Source organism: Mugil cephalus, chromosome 5 (assembly GCF_022458985.1).
Source record: "Mugil cephalus isolate CIBA_MC_2020 chromosome 5, CIBA_Mcephalus_1.1, whole genome shotgun sequence".
NCBI lineage: Eukaryota > Metazoa > Chordata > Actinopteri > Mugiliformes > Mugilidae > Mugil > Mugil cephalus.
In genome coordinates this window covers 13,635,468-13,659,607 of record NC_061774.1, presented here as the reverse complement: position 1 = coordinate 13,659,607, position 24,140 = coordinate 13,635,468, and the positions used below count along the sequence as shown (strand labels likewise).

General features: G+C 39.1%; 1 protein-coding gene and 1 long non-coding RNA gene across 2 annotated transcripts; one reads left to right on the top strand and one right to left on the bottom strand.

Annotated features, from left to right (window-relative positions):
• Positions 1-591: 591 nt before the first annotated feature.
• On the bottom strand, positions 592-5,385 carry LOC125007662. Its single transcript, XM_047584395.1, has 8 exons — positions 4,926-5,385; positions 4,132-4,258; positions 3,495-3,767; positions 3,112-3,399; positions 2,857-3,005; positions 2,661-2,771; positions 2,471-2,515; positions 592-2,336 (listed from the first exon to the last, which is right to left on the bottom strand). The coding sequence occupies exons 1-8, from the start codon at positions 5,121-5,123 to the stop codon at positions 2,157-2,159; spliced, it is 1,371 nt and encodes a 456-aa protein (XP_047440351.1). The 5' UTR covers positions 5,124-5,385; the 3' UTR covers positions 592-2,156.
• An 8,833-nt stretch (positions 5,386-14,218) lies between these two features.
• Positions 14,219-21,506, top strand: LOC125007731. Its single transcript, XR_007112785.1, has 2 exons — positions 14,219-14,270; positions 21,226-21,506. It is a non-coding gene; the product is annotated as an uncharacterized LOC125007731 (long non-coding RNA).
• Positions 21,507-24,140: the final 2,634 nt, after the last annotated feature.

Here is a 24,140-nt window from a genome sequence, read left to right as displayed (position 1 = left end):
CAGAGAACTCCACGTCCTTCTCTCTGCCACTGAGCTCCTATTCTATAATTTCTTTATTACTTTTCCTTCTTTTGCTTGGTACTACTGTGCAGCATGTTAATAGCTGCACGTCCCTCTCTCCATCTTCCTTTCCTTCCCCTCCGCTGGCCTCAAGCAGATGGGTCCCTCCATATGAGCTGGGCTATGCTCAAGGTTTCTTCATGGTTCTTTCCCAAATTGTTTGTGCTTGCTCTGGGGGTTTCAGGCCAGGTTTTGTAAACAGTCTTGTGATGGTTATTGATTTTTGTATTGCTATTGATGGTGTATACCTAAAACTGCATTGACCTGAATTAAACTAAACTGAAAGTCTGTGTTGCCCGTCTTTCTGCTCCTCAGAGGAATACATGTGGTTTGGTGAAGTCATTTGTATAATTTCCCACATGCTTTGTTTAGTGCTTACTTCCTCAGTTTCTGAAGTTGCTATATTTCAGACCTGCAGACAGTTAGGATTGAAACTGAATACAAAACTTCACTCAGAATAAATTCAATTCACAATGCCAATCTTATCTTTCTGCTTTAAGTATAGAATAACCAATCTGTGATACAAGAAAGCCATGGAGCACATACATTTTAATTAGAATATTTGGTAGCCTTTTGACAATGTTTTTGTTATATAATTTCAAATGTTCAATCTGCATGTAAAGCCTTTCTGTAATCCTTTAATCAGGATGTATTGATTATAAGGGTAATGCACCATTTTATACATTAAATCTGTTTACTCACAGCACTGACCACAGTTTCAGAGAAATAACGTCCATCGGTGCACTCACTGAGATGATCTTGTTGCACTTCGTGTGGGAATGCATGCAACAATAATTGAGCCCCCGATAATTGAACCCGGCAGTTTAATTCTTCTATGCTAAATACATTGACAATATTGTTTCTACTTCATCCTGATGTGGGTTTTAATGATAAAGTTAAGGTTTTAAGATTCAGTGGCATTTTTACTAAATAACAAAAATCGGGATTATATATTTTCATATAATACAAACAAACACATGTATAAAAAATATTATCATTGTATTTCATGATCCAAAAAAGATAACAGTCGAAGTTGCACAGGAGCAACAAAAACACAGACAGACCCAGATTTAGGACTGACACTTTTGCAAAGTATATAACAAACATGAAATAAGCCAATATCAATATCATAACTCATAATGTAGAAATACATTATATATGGAGCAGAAGGCAAATGATGTAAAATATAAAGTAGTTGACAACAATAAGTAAAGCTGGTAACATCATCCTCTTCATCTTATACCTCATCTAGCAGGATCATGTGTATATTATTTGCACAAAATTAAAGCTCAAATGTATGGCACGCATATTTCTTGTATATTATGGCAGAATTAAACTGCTTAACTTTAAGCTACACCCGTACAACCAATTTAGAGTTAAGTAGAAACAAAAATATTAATATTGATTGGTTTGTTCATAAATGTCTTTGTCAGAGAGAGAAGATATGACATACTTAAGGATGTAATGTGAAGGACACCATTTTTTCTGCTCAATCCCTTTCTGACAGTCTTATCAGGCTGATGTTACAAAAATGTAAATTGATCATTTTAAATGATGGTTGTATGTAGTGATCCATATTCAGTGTATGACCTAAAAACCAGAGAGCAGTGCTTACACAGAAACTAAGTAATAGACTGTTGTGGACAGAATCAGCAGTAAAAGGCACCTGCGTGTGAGTTTTGTTTTGACCAAACAAGAGTCTGAACATGTGAACAAACTCACACAATGAAACAAACTAATGGAGGCAGCAGTAGACCAGCAAGTCTGTGTGATGAGAAAAGAATAGATTGATATGATGGTTTCAGTTCTCGATCAGAGAAAGTCCTTCTGCAAGGTTTATTCGATATAATTAAGTTTAAGATGCCTATTGCGTTAGGAAACACATTTTGTTGCCTGGTTCGTCCACATCCGATCATTGCATGGCTTCTGAGCCAATACACATGTCTGCTTCTACAAACTGGAGGTGTGCTGCTAACCTCCCTCTACTGTAGGTAACCAAACTATCTTTATATTTTAAAGTGCGTATAGTACACAGTCCAGTCGGGGGCTAAAAAAACATGAATTCAACTTTAACATGACCAATCTCAGCTTGCTCTTTACAGGAAGTTTAGTTTATCTGAGGTGTAAACGTCACAAGAAGTAGAGTCTACGCTGAGAGGAGAAGCAGAGGAAAGGGCCAGTCCCTTCTGCTTAAACCTCAGCTCAGAGTCTGAGGAGAGAACGTCTGAGCCGACAGATGGACCTGGAGCAGGTATCGGCCCTGCTGGTAGTGTAATCTGGAGGCAGCAGTGAATAAAAAGAAAAGGAAAATCAATATGTGTCAATGAAAAATGTGTATAAGTTAAGGAAATTTGTCTTTGAATGAAGACTATTTTTTTTCTTATGCATTCAAGGGGAACTCTGTGTGTACCTCAGGCTGAGAAGGGTTCACATGGACGTTAACAGGGTGGTACACCTGTAAGACAAAAACAAAACAAAAAAAAGACGGAGGACAGCACACAATAGTTTTATTTTAAAGTCTTTATATTGGCTGACATTATTCCTTGTTGCAGTTTTTGAATCAAATATATTTGGAAACAGATTTTTTTTTTCCCACTTACTGCTGGCTCATAGGAGGTAGCTGTAGGGTACAACGAGGTCTGAGGCTGATGAGAGAAAGCTGGAGGAGGCGGTACAGCTGAGTAACTTTGACCTGCAGGTTTATGATCACCCTGTAATTGGAACAAGCACACTGAAATAAAAAATAAACATCTATAATAACACTTGGTCTGAATGAGCATTTAGAGAAATACCTACATGGTAATACACAGCAGGAGCTGCTGCAGCCTGAGAAGCAGACTTGTCTCCATTACAACACCTTCTTCTACAACAGAAACAGCAACAACAGAGGATCCCCACAAGGATAATCCCGCCAATGGCAAGTAAATATTTCAATGCAGAAGACTCTACAAGAGGACAAATAAGGGAAAGGGAAATACGTTATGAGGTGAAGGTTTGTCTCAGTTTGAATTGTCAGTAGTTTTTCTCTAGATAAGAAGGAATGTTGCTCACCTTGATATACCTCCACTATCGCAGTCAATGCCAGGTTGCCTTGCGGGTCTCTGAACTCAAAGGTACCAGAGTCGGTGCTTTCCACAGGATTAATTTCAAACTTATTTTTCAGAACCTGAATTCTATGACTGAACCAGCTTCCACTGATGACTGGAAACCCAGCTTTCATCACTGTGTGGGGTTTCATTTTCCCCTTAGGGGTAAAAGTCACTGTCCATGTGGATTCAATCCAAGGAAAATTGATGGTGAGGTGATCATCCTTCTTTGGATCATAGTGTATAGTTTCTCCTGTGTGGGACAAATCAGATTGTATGAGAACATTTAATGTGGTACACAGTAATCTAAAATCTCACATGCGGCTTATATGAAGCTCCTAAAATCACCTTCTACCACGAGGCGCCCCCTATACAGAAGAGTGTTGTCTCTTTTCCTGAAGTTGTAGTAGCCATTGTCTTCCTGGGTGAGGTACAAAATCTCAAAGGCATTTATTATCACTCGTCCTTTTTGTCCGACAATGACTTCAGGGTCTGTGCGATTCCACAGGATCTTTGGGTGGTCTGAACTATTCAAATTAGTGTATTCCAGGAAACTGGCGTGTGAAGGGATCTCCTCGCTCCACCCATACCCATATTTCTTTGAGATATTGTGGGCACAATCTGAAAACACACATTAAGAAAAGTTGATTTTAACTTACTGTATTTAGGAACACTGCCCAGAGCTGGTAGGATACACGATTATAGAAATATTTTATGGGAGAATAGGAACATATTCATCAATACAAAGGATAAGATGTTACAATCCCTTGTGCCATGATGTGAGGCAAAACACATTTAGAAGCCTAGCCCAACTGAAAAGCAGCAACCAGCAGGCTAGCAGTCAGCTACCAACAAGAAGACACCAGCCGACTAGCCTAGCCAACAGCAGCAGGAAAGAAGTGATGGGACATGCAACTACACTTTCAACCAACACTTCCCCCTCTACCTAAGAACAAAAGAAAAAAAACACACTAAAAGCTCTCACCCAGATATTCCAGTTTGGCAATCATGTTTTCACCATTAAACGATGTGGAAAAATATCCATCATCTCTTTCCATCACGTCGTTTAAGTGAAAGGAGTGAGTGCTGAGTGTGAAGCGTGGGTCCTTCACCTGCAAGATGAAAGCACATATAAATTCACTCAGAACGGATATTCTATTCAATATCATTTAAAATTTGGTTCGCTCATTTAAAGAGATGCAGATATTTATCACATTCCAAATCTGGCCTTGAATCGATCAACCTGGTACTAAGGGTTGTTCGGCATACCGGTACTAAATTGGTACCGCGGTACTGAGGCATTTAAAACGGCACTATACTGCATTTGATTGTACCGGTAGTTTTTGAAACTTTTTGCCCTACATGTAGACATGGTGATTTACAATAAATCTGAAGTGGTCCGTTAATTTTTTTACAGAGCTGTAAAATGCATGAATGTATGATCTTTATAAAGCAAAAAACGTTTACATACACATTTAGCCATTTAATATGTTATAAAGACTACAGTATAGTAAAATACCATTTAAAGACATTGGTCCTATTTAAGACGGCCTAAAGTAGGACCTAGAAAAGGCCTAGTGTTTTGAATAATTTTTTATTTTATTTATTTTAAAATTGTGTTCTTGTTCCAAGATTTTCTATTAAAATAAAGTCAGCAATGACATTTTTTGTGCCCTCTTTTTATTTGAAAAAGTATCGAAAAGTATTGAAATACATGTTGGTACTGGTACCAAAATGTTGGTATCTTGACGACACTACCTGGTACCAGACACTTCTCACCTCCCCATTGTCCATCACCAGTTTCTTGGGCCCCCCATTACTTGGTATGAAGTATAATGGTCCATTGTAAAGAGGGGGAGTATATCTTAATGGCAGCTTAAATTTGCTCCCATGGCACACCTCTTCACCAGCAGACAAACCTTCAATCACAAAGATAATGAATACTGAGACACGAAGCATGTAAGGACATGTAAACATGTATTACTGATTTATTCACCAGCGTGTATGTGTTTTCAGGGAATTACCATCAGTACATGCAGTAGGCCTGCAAGAAAGAGAGTGGTGATGTCTGTAGTTTTGTCACCTGATTGTTCATCTGATTCAGATAAAGGAACCAACTGATGAAATGACGGTCAGATACAAAGGCAAAAGAAGCTGGGAGTCTCTATTTACCGAGCCTAGCCTAGCAAACCCAAGAAATCGGGGTTCAAGATCTTTATGCGAGCTGGGTTGTCTGGTTTTATGTCAACTTCATGGTTTACACAAGGAAGTCTGCATTTGATGATGGTACTCAAACTAAAAACAGAAGTTTGGGTTAGGTGAAAGGATTGTTCTGCAGCTGTGAAAAACCCCTACGATTGCATTGTCCACTTTGACACCTATTTCACATCAATGAGATTGATAACTAACTTTAAAGGAGTCTATGGGCCTGAGAAGTTCGGGTATCATTTGAAGAGAATCGGCTGAAGGGTTGCAAATTGGAAGATCGAGACCTCCTCACGAAGAGGAAGAGGCAGCTTTGATTTTCCCATTGACAATGATGCAAAGTTCACTGTGGTCAAATGCGACACCAAAACAGTCACCTTAGCGAGCTCCTGTTGTATTGTTATAACTATTTATGCAAAACAGGAAAGCATATCATATGTTTTTAAACGTTTTAAAAGCAACATATCTTGGGAGATACAAACTGTAACATAGGAAATAAAAATGATATTCTGAAAAAACAAAATCATGAAATTGTGTTCTTATGGCCCATAAACATCATAAAATAGCAATTATTTATTTTTCCAAAATGTTAAAATGTGCTTGCCCATTTAAGGGTTAAATTACGCTTCAAGCTGAGGAGACACAATGGTCAGATAGCACTTTCTTTTGTTTTTCAATCTACTCACCAAAGAGCAGACTGAAAACTATCAGAAACACAGGTAACATGTCCTGCAAAGACAGAGAGACAGCACTTATGTGTGTGGGATGCGTGTCATTCCCATCATAACATTTGTACTGTAACACTTAACAAGATCGGGTGTCCGATTTCTCTGCAAATAATTACCTCGAAAGTTTAAAAAACGTCTTTCTCAACAAGAAGAAAAACACGATGTTAAAAAAAAAAACGCGACACGGTCTTCTCTACTCTTGAAATGTGTTTCTTTGCCATAGACCAGAGGGTTTCGGGTAGATTAAATAGTCCAAGCTGCTCAATGGGCGAGGCTCGTGCACCAAGCCCCCTGCTTTTTTTTTCCTTTTTTTTTTTTTAACACGGTGGTATATTCCTAGTCTGTCCTTCAAAATAAGACTTAGACTTAAATGATGCTCAAGGGAAATTACTTTGACACCGTAACTTCGTTGCACATAAAAGTAAACACTCATAAAAAACACAATAAGGATAAAATGAGATTAAAGAAAAGTAAAGAATGTAATAAAAACACAGAAAGAGCATTACATACAAGTTGGCACCGATAAACAGTGTCCAAGGTGATGTGGTTGTTTGGCTAGTTGTATAGCAACAGCGGCATGGATCGTGTTGCATGGTGTGTCCTTGTGCTTGTGAGGGAGAGATGTAAATTCAATTCAATTCAGTTTTATTTATATAGCGCCAGTAACAATACAAATCGTATACAATACAATACAATACAATACAATACAATACATACATCAAACTGAAGGAAACACGTAGTATAACAGGAATCTTGGGCAGGTTGGTGAATTGTTCAGAGAGTGAGACACAGTGGTTAGTAAATTATAAGTGATAGAAAATAAAATGATATTAGAGGACAGGAGCCAGAGAAGAGAGAGGAGAGGATTTGTCCTCAGTGCATTGTCCCCCTGCAGCCTAGGCCTATAGCAGCATAACTAAGGGATGGTTAAGTCCAGCCCTAACTTTAAGCTTTGTCAAAAAGGAAAGTCTTAAGCCTGACCTTAAACGTAGAGACTGTGTCTACCTCCCGAACCCAAACTGGCTTCGGGAGCTGGTTCCATAGGAGAGGAGCCTGATAGCTGAAGGCTCTACCTCCCATTCTACTTTTAGAAACTCTAGGAACCACAAGTAGACCTGCACTTAGAGATCGTAGTGATCTGTTGGGACAGTATGGTACTATGGGGTCTTTCATATATGATGGAGCTAGGCCTTTCAGGGCCTTGCATGCAAGGAGGAGGATTTTAAATTCAATTCTAGATTTTAAAGGGAGCCAATGAAGAGAAGCTAAAACTGGACTAATATGATCTCTCTTGCTAATTCCTGTCAAGACACAAATGCATGAACTAGTTTTTCCGCATCACTCTGATGAAGGATATTCCTAATTTTGATGATATTACGAATGTGAAAGAAAGCAGTCCTGGTCACCTGCTTTATGTGGGAATTAAAGGACATATCCTGGTCAAATATAACACCAAGGTTTGTCTTCCCGTAGAGTCTGAATCCGGGCACTGGCATACTGCCGTCCTTTGAACGACCTCACGTTCCGCATGAGGACAGACGGCACCGCCGACCCGAACGTCCTTCTCCGCTCCTCCACCTCCACCTCCACTTCCGGCCTGGCATCTCCAGCACTTTTTCGCAAGTTCAGCGGGAAACTCGAACTTGATTGGTTCAAGGCACAGAAAAACAACATGTCAGACAAAAAAAAACAACCAAACACACTAAAAATGACTTTAAAAAAAAGTTATTCTTCACGGAGATACTGGCGACATGCAGCTATTCGTTCATGCGCATTCTTCAAAAAAACAAATAAACAAACAAAAAAACGACTTAGGCTAATAGGCCTACTGTTCAAATGTGAAATTCTGGCGATTGCTCAAATTAACCTGACATAGTAATGTTCCCAGACAATGACTAGCACATGTTTAGTGTTCAAGTTCCCTACTGGTTTGAGTAGGAATGTAATCAACTCAAGCTCCATTGTCAGGATGTCACACTCTACATTTGTAATATTAAGGATAAGGGTAGGGATGAGGACCCAAATGCAATACTAAAGATGAGGCCAGGTTTCAAACTAAATATTATAATATTTAACAAAGAAAAATCAAAGAGAACAAAAAGCGTTGTGGACGGCAGGACGATCCAAATCACGAGGAACACGGCATGGGAAACATACAACACGACAAGGAAATAACATCAGGTAGGAAACACATGGGTGAACACAACAACGCGACAAGGAACAAGCAGAAGGCAGGATGAGAGGGCTCAGGGATGACAAGACGCAGGTGAAACAGATCAGGGCAATCAAGCCTGGATGTGGAAGTCATCTGTTTTTGAATAACTGACAGCTCAGACATTTTGTAAAGGCCCTTTATTTTCAGCTCTCCTGTGACACACACTTCAGTACAACTATATCGTCCGGAACTACTCTCATAACGGCGTAACATGAAACCTAAATCTGTGTCTATGTAAACATACACAAAACAAAACAGTCCCTGAATACAACACTTGTCACAGGAGAAACCAATAAGCAATCAAGGGGAAAAACAAGGAGCCACAAGAGACAGGAAATCCAGAACTTAACAAAATAAAACAGGAAACTCAACACATGATGTAGACGGACAGGAAATCATGATAGAAACACAAGGAGGCACGAGAGACAGGAAACTAAGAAACTTGCCAAAAATAAAACAGGCACAGGGACGGCGCTACACCGGGGCGAGGGGATGCTATAGCGCTGTCAAAAATCAGTGTAGCCCCAGTTAAGCCCCTCAACCTCTTTATAATGTAACTGAAGTCACGAAAAGCAATTATTTTTTTAGCACCCCCACGTATCGGTCAAGTTCCCCCTTAGCATCGGGAGAGAAAAAATCCTGGCGCTGTGCCTGAACAGGCAACTCAAAACATGATCACAAAATAAAAGACAGACAAAGAACCGTGACAATTTGGTCACTCCTCCCTGACTATAACCGTTGACGCATTAATCCACTGAAATGTTGAAACATGTTGTAAAAGTCTAATACTGGGTAATGTAGAAGAGCTCTCAAAGATAAACAGGGAGGAACAAATGGCTGCAGACTATTGGTGCTAACAGTCTCTTATTTCACACATCCAGACGAATATATTCGGTGAGTACAGTTCGACATTATCTTTTGTGTTGTGTTACTCAAATAATGACCCATCAATCTATTATCTATATTATCAAAGTCTACTATGAAGGAAATGCTTCAAAGACCAAATACAGAGGGTTCACAGGATGCAAACATTTCATAAACCTCAAGAACGGAAAGACCAGATCAGCCTTTGCCATAAAAAACATCCAAAAAAGACAGAGCAGCAGAGTCCTGGGACAGTATTCTGCCTCTGGTTCTGATTATTAATGAGGCAACGATGGACAGAAGTAGTCGATGGATCCTGAAGTGTACAGAGATAAACTGTCAGCTCAAGTTCAGTGAAAAGATGCAAAGTTGAATGGATGGCGCTTCACTGTAATGACCCACAACATACCGTCTGATCTGACAACATTACCTGATCTGACCCTGACACAAATAAACATCACACTTGATCAACACAAAACTAAAGGAACTGAGACCCATAACACAAAATGAAACCTAAGTCAGTGGCAGTAAAGGACTTGGCAAAGCATCACAAACGAGGACACTCACTGGAGCAATGACTGCCTGAAGTCACCTTTCCTCCAGATTGAATGTGAGTATCGTCTAATTAAAGCTGGACCTATACTTTACCCTCAGCAAACAACAGTTGTGTCAGTGTCCAAACATTTATAAACCGTATATACGAAAATCATTTGAAAACACATCAGTGTACAGTATGTAATGTTTATGGTTGAATCTACGGCGTCTTCAGAGGCCAAAGAGAGAAAAGATGACAACACTAACTTATTCTATCTCAGTCACTAAATGTAACAACAGGAGGAAGTGAAACATGGGTCTATATTATGATTTATTTTAACATTTATTCAAATGAACATCCTTTTCTTTTGAGGCCAAATGACTCCACACACAATGCTAAGCTTTTAGTCCAACTCTAAATGAAGAATCCTTCGCTCTCTTTCATCATGTCAGAAGGCTCAGATGATGTCTGTAAAAGGGAAGTCAAGTTGATGCCACTGAATTTCCTGCTCTCAGCACACAAAAACATCATGATAGTGCCAGTTTGGACACAGTCCTCTGTGTAACACAGCTCACTGCAGAGTAAGGGACACTTGTAGCTGATAATTAGATAAACTTTCTAAAGCTGCAGACTGACTCAACAGAGGCTGAACTGAGAGGAGACATGAAAGTTGTGTTTGGACTGTTGTTGATGCTACTTGGAGTCTCTCATGGTGAGATGCTTTTCTATCTCTACTTTTTTTTTTTTTTTTCTCTACTGAAAAACAGCAGTGGTTGTTTTTGTCTTTGATAAATTCAGATTCTGTTAAATACATCCACAGATATATATATTTTAAGACATATTTTAATCTTTTCTTAAAGAAAATATATGATATGAAATATGAATAAAAAATTGTAGCCATATATTTATCTAATAATTACTGACGTTTTTTTTCAGTCACAAGATCGATTATTTGTGTTTGTCAGTCAGCTGTGAACAGTGTTCCTCACAATACTGTGTTTCTTCAATGTTAATATTTAATTGCGAGTACTGGAATATGGATGTGTCTTTGGGTTGTTAATAATTTAAATCAAATGTTTCATAATTTTGATTGTGTTGCACGAGACCAACTTCCTGTCTGCATACTGTCATTGGTTCTGTTGTGGATAGGCCACAGGACTGTAAGGACTGCAGTTGAGTTTATTCCTTTGCCCATGTGCAGTCATGAAGATTTCCTTTCCTGTCCTGTGTCAGTAATGGATCAGCCTTAGGTCCAACTGTGGGACCTCTATCCATGGTTCAACATTGTACATTTCATGACTGCTGAACATTAACTTGACTTTGAATAAAACATCTTGGCTCCTATTAGCAGGTCAGAGGTTTCCCTCTAATGGTTCATAAAGGCTGTGCTGTTGACTTCATATCTTGACATGAGTTAAAAACATTTTCATGTGGCCGTCCAGAAATAGAAAAAGGAAAAAAAAAAAAACAAATAAAAAGACATACAAAAAACAAAGAAAGAGAAGAGAAGATCATTTCAAAGAGTTGAAATGATTATATATTTCCAATTGACAGCTTTACATTGTGATAGAAATGGAGACTTTATATCTGTTTCCTCATAATAAAAAATATTCAGTCTACATGTTGACTATCAAAAGATCCAGTTTAATGGTCGACTATAACTTTGTTGAATACATAAATGTTTTTCTTAGTATCTGTCTTGTCAACCATGTTGCTGGTTGTGTCAGGTTGTTTGGATGTTGAAAATACTGTGAGGTTTCTTTTTGTGGTGAGTTAAGTTATGTTCACTTCCTTTTTGTTGCCTCTCTGTGTTCAGTGTTTGTAAAACCTCCTCTTGTGAAGGTGATCAGTAAAAGGAGACATTGCTGACTGTTCAGTGTAGGATGTATGCTGATGTCTTAGAAATGTTAGATGTCAGTGTCACAATGAGGGATATTTCCTTCTCGTCCACTCAGTCCATCACACACAAAGGCCCACTTGTTGTACTGAAGCTTAAAAGAGATAGAAAACTCACATCAGTTCCTCTTCTCAGCACCACAAAGATACAACAACCTGCTCAGTCAAGTTTTCACACACTTCTCTGAGCTCGTAGCTAGTGTTGGGTTGGACTGGACTGCATCATGTTCCTCTTTGACTATGAACTCAGTAATTAACACTGTACATGAATTTACACACATCAGATCATGTCACCAAAATGTCAACATCATGATCTTCAGAGATGTTGTGGCAGTGCTGCTGTTGTGTTACTAGATTTATGTTTGACACAGATGAGACAATAGACACATGACTGTAGTTAAAATGAAAAACTGAGCATAAGTTTGTTTTGATTCTCCACATACAGGATTTAAAAGGTTGATCAGTAATAGGAGACATTTTAAAATGTTTCTAGTTTGAAACACCTTCATGATGGTGTCTTAGAAATATCAGCTGTCAGTCTCAGAAGGAGGATGTTTCATTTCGTCCATCACACAGAAAAACACACTCGTTGAACTGAGGCTAAAAAAGGAAGTTGATACTGCTTCCCTTTCTTTTTTCTTCATATAACGAGAAGTTAGAAACAACGTTGTGCACATTTCACACACTCTCCTCTGAGGCTGATCACTACCACAACACACTGCTTTCTGTTCAGAGCAGGGTACATAGGTTTGACTTTGGGAGGAATTAGATAAAGTTTGAAAGCTGCTGAGTGACTGAACAGAGTGTGAAGAGAGAGGAGACATGGAAGCTGTGGTTGGACTGATGCTGATGATACTTGGAGTCTCTCATGGTGAGATATTGACGTGGTACTTTATTCAGGTTTCTAAAGATGGTTTAGTGGATGAGTGAAATGTTAAACTTCTTGTTAACAGGTTCTGAAAGGAGGTTTGAAAGTCTCACATGTTTATCAAACAGTTTGATTGAGGACAATGAAGATGACATGATAGTCTTTTATACACACGGCTTTAGTTTGTAACTTTCCACAAAGTGAAGACAGCTTGTCTCCCAAAATATCTACAGAGAAAAGATTAAGATTGATGCTTTGTGTCTTTGGGGTTGTGACACAGACATGGTCTCAGTGAATACTTTCTAGTTTGGAGAAAGTCACAACTGAGAGATTTACACTTTGGAGGAAGGACAATAAACAATAGTCATGTATCAGAGACCAACTAAGGATGATAAATTATATTTGTGTAACTCTGCTGTTGCATTGTTCTTCATGAGGCCTTGAGCCTCTGTAACTTTGTTGAGTAAACCTGAAGAACAAAACCAGTGACAGATATAATGCCTTATATGTCCTTGTTCCAACACTTCCTTGTAGCTACATACTGCCTACCCACTCTGAGTGACATATTCACATCTCTTAGTTTTATTGGCTGCACTACTGCTTCAAATGATTCTACATTATTAATCATTTTATTCACATTTATTCATAAAATGAACCAACAGATAATTTGGTGGGTTTAACTCAGTTTGACACACACAGGTCTGTAATTACTGGTTGAATTCAACTAATGTAAAAACTCTGTTTAACAGATTAATGTTGTTAAATGAATCACAGCAGTTTTCAGCCACTGACCTGTGAAATGCTCAGCAGCAGAAATACATGTTTGATTGATTGTTTAGTCTGAGAAAGAAAAACCCACTAAGTCTGTTTTAGGTCAATGCATGTGACTGAAATATTGCAACAATTATGCTTCATAGTGGTAGAAATGAAATACTCTCAATGTTTTAATTCACAGGTGGAGAAACTTACTGTGATGGCAGACAGAGTGGAGCTCAGTGTTATGGAGCTTTGGAAGGAACTGTGGTCATCAGACTGATGGACAACGCCTCAGAAATATTTAGATGTGATGTGATGAAGGGATCATTAGTAATATTAAAATGGAGAAACAAAATGATTGTAACTAATGTGATAAAAGACAGATCTGTCTTTAATCCCAGTGATGGAACATTTAGGATCAATGACCTGAGCAGGAATGACAGTGGTCAATATAATCTAACAAGCCTTGACTCAAATGGAAAAGAATTACAAGAACAGACTCTACAGTTGTTTATTGAAGGTAAAATATTTTTTTCTACTCCTGAGAAATTAAGTCATATTGACAGATCAAAATCTCAAATTGTATTGATTTGTGTACAAACAAAGATATCTTACATTCACTTACCAGTTTTTAGGTTCACTAGTGAAAACAAATATAACAGTCCTGAACTGAATCCTCCTTCATTACTGTTACAGTCAGAGTCTAAATAATATACTTTATATTCTGCATGTTTCTGTATTTATTTATTAAGAGATAATTACCTTGTTATCAAAAGTCATCTGTGTGTGTTTCTCTCAGCTCCGGTGTCCTCTGTCCATCTGGTCTCTGAGTGTCTGTCCCATGGAGAGAAGAGGGTGTCCTGCTCCTCTGATGGAGGGGACAGTCCTCAGTACAGCTGGACTCTGGATGGACACTCAGTGACAGACGCTGAGCTCCTCTCTGGAAATAATGAGACTAACGTCATCACTCTGAAACAAGACGTCTCAGGACATCTGGTCTGTTCAGTCAGGAATCACATCAGTAATGTCTCCAGAGGAGAGAGGATCTCTACCTGTGGTGAGTGACAACATGATGAGAAATTACTTGGTAATTGGCTTTTGTCACTAGGGGGAGGTAGAGCGCTGCACGGACAGTAAGTTGTCCCTAAAAGGCCCCCGGCCTGGTGACGAGAGTCTCGGCGATGTGGAGAGTCGGGCTGCTCAGCTGGCAGGCGGGGAGCTACCTAAAGGAGGTTTCTGACGTCCCCTCTTAATACAGGACTGATGAACACGACGAACTCTCTTTCTCAGCTGTCTTTAGTGCCGGCAGCACTGTAAGCTGCGAACAGCACCCACCCGCCACAGTGCCACTGCTCAAAATCAGCGACTGCTCCCCACGTCTTGCCATCTCTCTTTTCTTCCCCAATGCCTCTTTTCTTTTCAGCCCCAACCCAGGTGAGTCTCCTCCCCGCACAGGTGGACCGCATCAGCCAGTAATTGCACGTCCCTCTCCCGGAAGTTCCCAGCCCCGCATCACTCCCTCACTACAATATTATGGGGTTCCGGTTGTAAAGCTGCGCGTGTTAAAATGAACACGCAATTTTTCCCACATTTAGCTCCAAAACACTTTTTATATATATATCACATTTAGTAAATGTTAAATCTAAATACTAAATCTAAATCTTAAATTTTAAATCAAAATCTAATAAATATAAATGTTAAATATAAATATAAATGTCAAATATAAATGTTACATATAAATATAAATGTTAAATGTAGCGCTTGGAGAAACTAAATATTTAGCAAATATGCTAATTGGCGCTGCCGTTCAGCGGAAGTAAACTACCAAATTAAAAGCTTCATTCTGAGCAGTGTTCTGGTGAGATCGTCACCGCGGCGCTGTCAGAGGTTCTCTCTGCTATTGAAAATCATGTAAGAGTTCACTCTCGTTTATATATTGTTAAACTTACTGTGTTGGCGTTTTATTTATTTTATTTTATTTTATTTTATTAACTGTACCAGGATAAACAACGTTGCATCAACAAAATTGACCATTCCAATATTGAAGAAGTGATCTGGGCTTCAAAGACTGTGGTTCATCTTCTAAGACCATGACTGTGGAGGATGAACTCAGCAGGTGCATCATCCAGGAGAAGGACAGATATAGTTAAACGAGTACATTGTGTCCAAATTTCATGTGTCTATTGATGCTTCCAGAGAACTTCATGAGCGATGATTGTGTTATTATGTGCAGAACCAAAGGAACTGCAGCCTTGGTTACACACCTATTTTTTATGAACTGAAACCCAATGAGTATTCTGGAAATAAAGCATGTTCTGTCACCTGATATCTAAAGTTGGTGTCTGATTATTTTCACACATTAAAAATGACTATGCCAAATAATAGCAGCACTATAATAATCATCAGATATAGGAACTGCATGTCATAGAAATATAGAGCATATTACTAGATGACTGTGTCAACAACATGTGTAATTGATGGATTTTGTATTAGAAATGTGGTGACGAAGCAGCAGTTTTCTGTGCTTGGAACTGGTAACAGGTAGGTACAGGAATGGGTAAGATGTCAGTAAGTAATCACACAATTATATTCTTGTGTTTGAGATATAAACATGACGATTAACTTCATGAATGATAAAGATAGCATTTAATAGATCAGTTCATGATTATCTTATTGAAATATTATAATTTACACTTCACAAGCAGTCTTCAGTTTAGAAGGTTGCACATCCTTCATTTGGCAAATGGAAGATGTGGCTAAATCTTGTTGTGCATCCATTTTGTGTGCCTGAAAGATAAAAAATTAATAATAAACACATCATTTTTCAGAGCTACCGAACCTGGAAATTAATGAAAATGCACAAACACATTCACATTACAAGAGATACCTCCCCATGCCTGAAAAGTTAGGAATGAAAGGTCGACAATAATAATACATTCCTAAGAAGGAAAGATTTGTTTCTTTGTGATGGGTTTAGGAGTGGCAACAATGGCCTCAACGTGTTCAGGAGACAACGTTTTTCTGCTGGGGTGTCAGAAGGTGACCCACGAAAACCACTTCCTGGTTCAAATTTGTACAAGGAGGCTTTATGGCCTTCTGCAGCGAGATGGCAGAGACGTTTCACTTTATTGTTTTCACACTGTTGTTTGGAAGGAGCGACTATCAACAAGTCATCTACATATTATAACAGCACCGTTCCTGGAGTGAGTGTCAGAGAAGAGAGACTCTGAGCTAGAGTGTCACAGAAGATGGTGGGGCTGCGTGTCAACCCTTAACAGAGTCGAGTCCAAGTGTACTTCTTCCCTTCGAACTGGCAGGAAAAATAGGTGTTTGAACGGGTGAGTCATTACACGGAACGATGACTCCGGCCGACAGTAGAGACTTGAAAACAGGTGTGATCCCCTCTATAGCCTAGTTTCTAAGCGGATATTGACGTTGTTTTGGTCTGTAGCCTGATTTCAGTACAATTTTGACTGGAGGACAATCTTTAATGAGGCCTACCATGTTTACTGGTAGACCACAAAGTAGGAGGAACTTGCATCTTGGGGGCTGCTCGCCACAAGCTGCACAGAGCGGAGGCAATGACATTTGACCAACTAAGGAAGTCTGTATGGGTTAGTTGGTTTATAACAGAGGAGCTGTGGTCTGGTGGGGGGAGGAGAGTAGTCGCATACTTGTGTGACTTTCTTCATGAACTCGCCCACACTCTTCCAGCCTGCGGTAGGTTTGGTTAGAGAAACATGAGGTAGAGAGCCAGAGACATGATAGAATTTCTGCTGTGTGTCTGTGAGTGTGACAGAGTAAGCACAATAATCATCATCAAAGTACAGATCTGTCAGGGTCAGACAATCATTCAGTTCTCTGTAAAAGCTCGCTTCAAAGTCAGAATCTGGTCCACGTGACACAAAAGCTCTGCAGTGGAGACTTTCAGGTTTCATTTTGTCTGAGGAGGAATTTAGGAATGGTGTAGCTGTCTCTACCAGAGAAATGGATGTATTACAGAATGTGTGGCACCTGAGTCCACCAAAAAGGTGATATTTTCCCCTTGAACATTACACACAATAGTTGGCATTTTCTTATAAGCATCATTATTTAAGGTTACGTAAATTCTCTCGGGGGTGAGGAGGCTCTGTTCTAACTAAGAGATCTTTCCCTGAACTAAAGCAAGCTGTGTATCAGTTGCAAGCGGCTCTTCTTTGTGGTGAGCGTTGTGTGTTGTTTGTATGTGTCAGTGTCAGACCAGATCTCAGTCAGAGTGAGGAGACTGGAGCTGTCACTTTTGCCGGTTTCCTAAGTTCGGGCAATCTCTGGTCCAGTGTACGTCCTGTGCACATCTGTAGCATCGGTCACTTGGCCAGTCATCTCTTTCTCTGCCTCTTCCTCGTCCCCTGCCACGGCCACGCCCTTGATAGTCTCCTTTGTCCCCAAACGTGAACAGCTGCCCTGCGAATTGTGCCATTGTGAGGTTTGCATTGTATGTGGTTGAACGTCCAACTCATCTTGCATTCTGTGGAGCTCTGACAGGATGGGATAATGTCCCGATGTGGGTGTAGGTGTGTGTATTGGCGGTTTATCTTTCCCTTTCACTTCCACTACCACTCAGATTCACAGGCATCTGTTTATGCAGCTGCTTTCTCTGCCTGATTTCACATTCATCCATCCACAATTTCCACACATCCATTTCATTCTCAAACTCTTGTAGTTTCCTTCCATTCACTCAACTGATTCTCGCTCAGGCTGCCTTCACTTGGGAAACCACGTTCATTACTCCACTTAGACATACATTGCACAGATTTGTTACCATATTCATTTTTCATTGCTTGCATATAGGAAACTGACAGTTTTCATCCAGAGATCGACCTCTGCTGCCGTTGGACCCCATTTTTTCCAACTGGACTTTAAGGCGAACTCGATCTGTGGATGTTTTGGCATGAAATAAAAGTTCTTTCTTACCAATCAGTGTTGAGGGTTCTTTTTGTTCAGATACCGAGGTGACAGCTGTCTCCGATGTCTGGTCCACTCCACACATCTTTTCCATGAACTTTCCACCATTTGAGTCTTACTTCTTCTTAGACAGGATGTGAGAAGATCAAGAGGAAGTGTAACTGAAGTCAAACGAGACAACTAAAGGTCTTCAGTCTGCACATAGAAGATACAACGTAACATCACACTTATTATGAACTTTCTATGAACTTCTGCTGAACTCATTTCAGCTTGTTATGAACTCACATAGGCTAAAAGGTCACTTAAGCAAATACAGACAGAGAGAGAAGTAAGAATAAAATGTAATCACATAGTGCTGATGCCTCCCAGCGAGAAGGTCCAGGTTCGAGTCCAGCTCAGGTCCTTCTGAATGGAGTTTGCGTGTTCTCCCTGTGTCTGCGTGGGTTTTCACCAGGTACTCTGGCTCCCACCTACAAATGTTCATGCTCATTAGGCTAATCTGTGACCCTAAATTGACAGTGCAAATGGTTGTTTGTCTCTGTGATAGGCTTCTGCCTCTGGTTCTGATTATTAATGAGGCAACGATGGACAGAAGTAGTCAATGGATCCTGAAGTGTACAGAGATAAACTGTCAGCTCAAGTTCAGTGAAAAGATGAAAAATTGAATGGATGGTGCTTCACTGTAATGACCCACAACATACCGCCTGATCTGACAACATTACCTGATCTGACCCTGACACAAATAGACATCACCCTTGATGAACACAAACCCAAAGGAACTGAGACCCATTACACGAAAAGCAAGTAAAGTCAGTGGCAGTAAAGGCCTCGGCAAAGCATCACAAACGAGGACACTCACTGGAGCAATGACTGCCTGAAGTCACCTTTCCTCCAGTTTGAATGTGAGTATCGTCTAATTAAAACTGGGCCTATACTTTACCCTCAGCAAACAACAGTTGTGTCAGTGTCCAAACATTTATAAACCGTATATACGAAAATCATTTGAAAAATTCATCAGTGTACAGTATGTAATGTTTATAGTTGAATCTACGGCGTCTTCAGAGGCCAAACAGAGGAAACATGACAACTCTAACTTATTCTATCTCAGCCACTAAATGTAACAACAAGAGGAAGTGAAAAATGGGTCGATATTATGATTTATTTTAACATTTATTCAAATGAACGTCCTTTTCTTTTGAAGCCAAATGACTCCACACACAGTGATGAATAAGCTTTTAGTCCAACTCTAAATGAAGAATCCTTCACTCTCATTCTTCATGTCAGAAGGCTCAGATGATGTCTGTAAAAGGGAAGTCAAGTTGATGCCACTGAATTTCCTGCCCTCAGCACACAAAACCATTATGATAGTGGTAGTTTTGACACACTTCTCTGTGGCTAACACTGAATTTCCTGCTCTCAGCACACAAAAACATCATGATATTGCCAGTTTGGACACAGTCCTCTGTGTAACACAGCTCACTGCAGAGTAAGGGACACTTGTAGCTGATAATTAGATAAACTTTCTAAAGCTGCAGACTGACTCAACAGAGGCTGAACTGAGAGGAGACATGAAAGTTGTGTTTGGACTGTTGTTGACGCTACTTGGAGTCTCTCATGGTGAGATGTTTTTTCTGTCTCTACTTTTTTGTTCTTTTTTTCTCTACTGAAAACCAGCAGTGGTTGTTTTTGTCTTCGATAAATTCAGATTCTGTTAAATACATCCACAGATATATATATTTTCACATAGTCACAAGATCGATTATTTGTGTTTGTCAATCAGCTGTTTACAGTGTTCCTTACAATACTGTGTTTCTTCAATGTAAGTACTTAATTGCGAGTACTGGAATATGGATGTGTCTTTGGGTTGTTAATAATTTAAATCAAAGGTTTCATAATTTTATAAACTAGTTGCGTTTGATTGTGTTGAATGAGACCAACTTCCTGTCTGCATACTGTCATTGGTTCTGTTGTGGATAGGCCACAGGACTGTAAGGACTGCAGTTGAGTTTTTTCCTTTGCCCATGTGCAGTCATGAAGATTTCCTTTCCTGGCCTGTGTTAGTAATGGGTCAGCCTTAGGTCCGACTGTGGGACCTCTATCCATGGTTCAACATTGTACATTTCATGACTGCTGAAGATTAACTTGACTTTGAATAAAACATCTTGGCTCCTATTAGCAGGTCAGAGGTTTCCCTCTACTGGTTCATAAAGGCTGTGCTGTTGACTTCATATCTTGACATGAGTTAAAAACATTTTCATGTGGCCGTCCAGAAATGAAAAAAGGAAAAAATCAAATAAAAAAAAAACAAAGAAAGAGAAGAGAAGATCATTTCAAAGAGTTGAAATGATTATATATTTCCAGTTGACAGCTTTACATTGTGATAGAAATGGAGACTTTATATCTGTTTCCTCACAATAAAAAATATTTATTCTACATGTTGACAATCAAAAGATCCAGTTTAATGGTCGACTATAACTTTGTTGAATGGATAAATGTTTTTCTTAGTATCTGTCTTGTCAACCATGTTGTAAGTGGTGTTAGGTTGTTTGGATGTTGAAAATACTGTGAGGTTTCTTTTTTTGATGAGTTAAGTTATGTTCACTTCCTTGTTGTTGCCTCTCTGTGTTCAGTGTTTGTAAAACCTCTTCTTGTGAAGGTGATAAGTAAAAGGAGACGTTTCAGACTGTTCAGTGTAGGATGTATGCTGATGTCTTAGAAATGATTCTACATTATTAATCATTTTATTCACATTTATTCATAAAATGAACCAACAGATAATTTGGTGGGTTTAACTCAGTTTGACACACACAGGTCTGTAATTACTGCTTGAATTCAACTAATGTAAAAACTCTGTTTAACAGATTAATGTTGTTAAATGAATCACAGCAGTTTTCCAGCCACTGACCTGTGAAATGCTCAGCAGCAGAAATACATGTTTGATTGATTGTTTAGTCTGAGAGAGAAAAAACCACTAAATTTGTTTTAGGTCAATGCATGTGACTGAAATATTGCAACAATTATGCTTCATAGTGGTAGAAACGAAATACTCTCAATGTTTTAATTCACAGGTGGAGAAACTTACTGTGATGGCAGACAGAGTGGAGCTCAGTGTTATGGAGCTTTGGAAGGAACTGTGGTCATCAGACTGATGGACAACGCCTTAGAAATATATAGATGGGATGTGAAAAAGGGATCATCAGTAATATTAAGATGGAGCAACGAAATGGTTGTAACTAATGTGATCAAAGACAGATCTGTCTTTAATCTCAGTGATGGAACATTTAGTATCAATGACCTGAGCAGGAGTGACAGTGGTCAATATGATCTGATAATCACTGACTCAAATGGATCAACATTATCTGAACAGACTCTACAGTTGTTTGTTGAAGGTAAAATATTTTTTTCTACTCCTGGGAAATTAAGTCATATTGACGGATCTAAATGTCAAATTGTTTTGATTTGTTTACAAACAAAGATATCTTACATTCACTTACCAGTTTTTAGGTTCACTAGTGAAAACAAATATAACAGTCCTGAACTGAATCCTCCTTCATTACTGTTACAGTCAGAGTCTAAATAATATACTTTATATTCTGCATGTTTCTGTATTTATTTATTAAGAGATAATTACCTTGTTATCAAAAGTCATCTGTGTGTGTTTCTCTCAGCTCCGGTGTCCTCTGTCCATCTGGTCTCTGAGTGTCTGTCCCATGGAGAGAAGAGGGTGTCCTGCTCCTCTGATGGAGGGGACAGTCCTCAGTACAGCTGGACTCTGGATGGACACTCAGTGACAGACGCTGAGCTCCTCTCTGGAAATAATGAGACTAACGTCATCACTCTGAAACAAGACGTCTCAGGACATCTGGTCTGTTCAGTCAGGAATCACATCAGTAATGTCTCCAGAGGAGAGAGGATCTGTACCTGTGGTGAGTGACAACATGATGGGAAATAACTTGGTAATCATATTGGTGTCATAACATCAGTCATAAATGATCTTTGTTTGTTCATAGGCTTCATATTCATCAACTGCACCTTACCTAATGGGACACACATATCAGAGTGGGTGTTTGAAGCCGATAACACACTGTGTATTAACCCAACTACTGCCCCTACCACTAGTTTGGGTAAGTAAACCACCATAGTGTCAAATAAACCCTCCAATCAAACTTTGATCAGAGATGAGACTGTGGTACATCAGTAAATTAAACTTTACTAACTAAATAAAATAAAAACTCTCCTGTCACAGCTTCACCCTGACATGTGACGTTTGTGTCTCTGAACAGGTCACATGTCCATCATATGTGCATTGAAAGCAGCTGTGATAATTCTCTTGTTAATTGGGATTCTCGTCTTTTTTGCCTGGAAGAAAAAGAGACAAGGAAAAGCTGAAGGCTCAGCTGTCCCACAAACACTGGAATCTCCAGAGAACTCTGTCATGATGGTGGAAATGAGAGGTTCTGCACCTTAAAACAACAACTAGTGACTCATTTCATCTGATTTGTGTCTTTATTGGTGTAAAGAAATAGGGTTTAGAGTGAAACTCTGCTCCTGTTTCTATTTTTCATGTGACTCTGATGACAGCTTAGCATCTTTCTATGAATCCTCTTAAATATTTCTCAGTGTTTTCTTCATGTTTATCACTCAACTCTCTGATGGAATAAAGGTTATGTCATTAATTCAACAGTGATCACAGCTGGAGCTTGTTCCTTGGACTAACAGGGGGTGTTGAGTAGTGGGGAGAGAAGCAGCTCTGGGACCATGAGGCCACAGGTTCAGATCCCCCTATGTCCATGGTACCTCAGCTGTGTCCATGACTGAGGACATGACCAAGTCCACTGCTCCAGGTGTACACATTGCTGTGTGAATGAATGACTGGATTAAATGAGACAAACTATTTCCCCATGAGGGATGAATGAAATATAAAACACATTTCTCTGTTGTACAGGTTCTAGATTAAGATATGTATGTTTTTGAAAGGGTAACCTCACATTTTAAGTTTTGTTTAAAGCACAATTTGTGTTTTACATCAATATAATATATGAACTGGCTCTATTTATTTTTCAACTTGGAAATCATAATGTTGCGTAAATAACAGATTAATAACAACAGATTTATGTTCCTATCATCTGATTACTGCCATAAACTGTATAATATTGTTCAAAGTTTTAAAATAAAAAAACATAAAATGTGTTGCTGTTGCCTGTGTCTGTGTGAGTTTCCTCCCACCTCCAAAAACATGCTCGTTAGGCTGATTGGTGACTCTAAATTGCTCCCAATGGCATCTGGGATAGACTCCAGCAACCCCTGCGACCCTAGTGAGGATTAAGCAGCAGCAGATGAGGTGAGATCATTCTTTGTAGGTGTCTATTTACTGTGACAGAGATCAGAGAGAAATTTAAAAGATGTTTCTTGTTCTGTTGTCATCAGAAACCTACTGAGAATATTAATAGACTACACACATGTCAACTTATTTTGACAGACTCATTACATCTCACATTCAAATATATAAAGATCAATCAAGATTCATCAAGTTATTTTTCAACATTTGGTTTGATTCCTCTCGCTGCCAGAAGAGGGAGACAAAAGATCATCACTGTGACTTGAAGGAAGTAAGAGCTTCTCACAAATGATCACCATTAACTGTCTACAGGATGATCACTGATACTCACATTTACACTGACATTAATCAGTAGTTTTGTAGTCGACTATATTGTAACAGAGGAGACTGAGATCATAAAATACCTTAACATGGACTTCCTGGTTGATGCTGAGATGTTGACAAAGGTGATTCCTCTACTTAAACCCACAACCTGTGCCTTAGATCCCATCTCCACATCCCTTTTTTTTTAAAAAAAATCAGTTCATGGCTTTTAGATGAAGATTTGCTCAGTATTGTTAACTGTTCTCTTCAGTCGGGTGTTTTCCCAACTTCTCTTAAAACTGCAATTGTCAGACCCCTTCTGAAGAGACACAATTTAGATCC

Excerpts from the sequence above, each read along its gene's own strand:
- LOC125007662 (XM_047584395.1), bottom strand. The coding sequence starts at position 5,123 with ATGTTTACATGTCCTTACATGCTTCGTGTCTCAGTATTCATTATCTTT. Across the intron at positions 3,768-4,131 it reads TGCCAAACTGGAATATCTGG|ATTGTGCCCACAATATCTCA; the intron begins GTGAGAGCTTTT and ends GTGTGTTTTCAG. Across the intron at positions 2,772-2,856 it reads CTCCTGCTGTGTATTACCAT|GGTGATCATAAACCTGCAGG; the intron begins GTAGGTATTTCT and ends TTCCAATTACAG.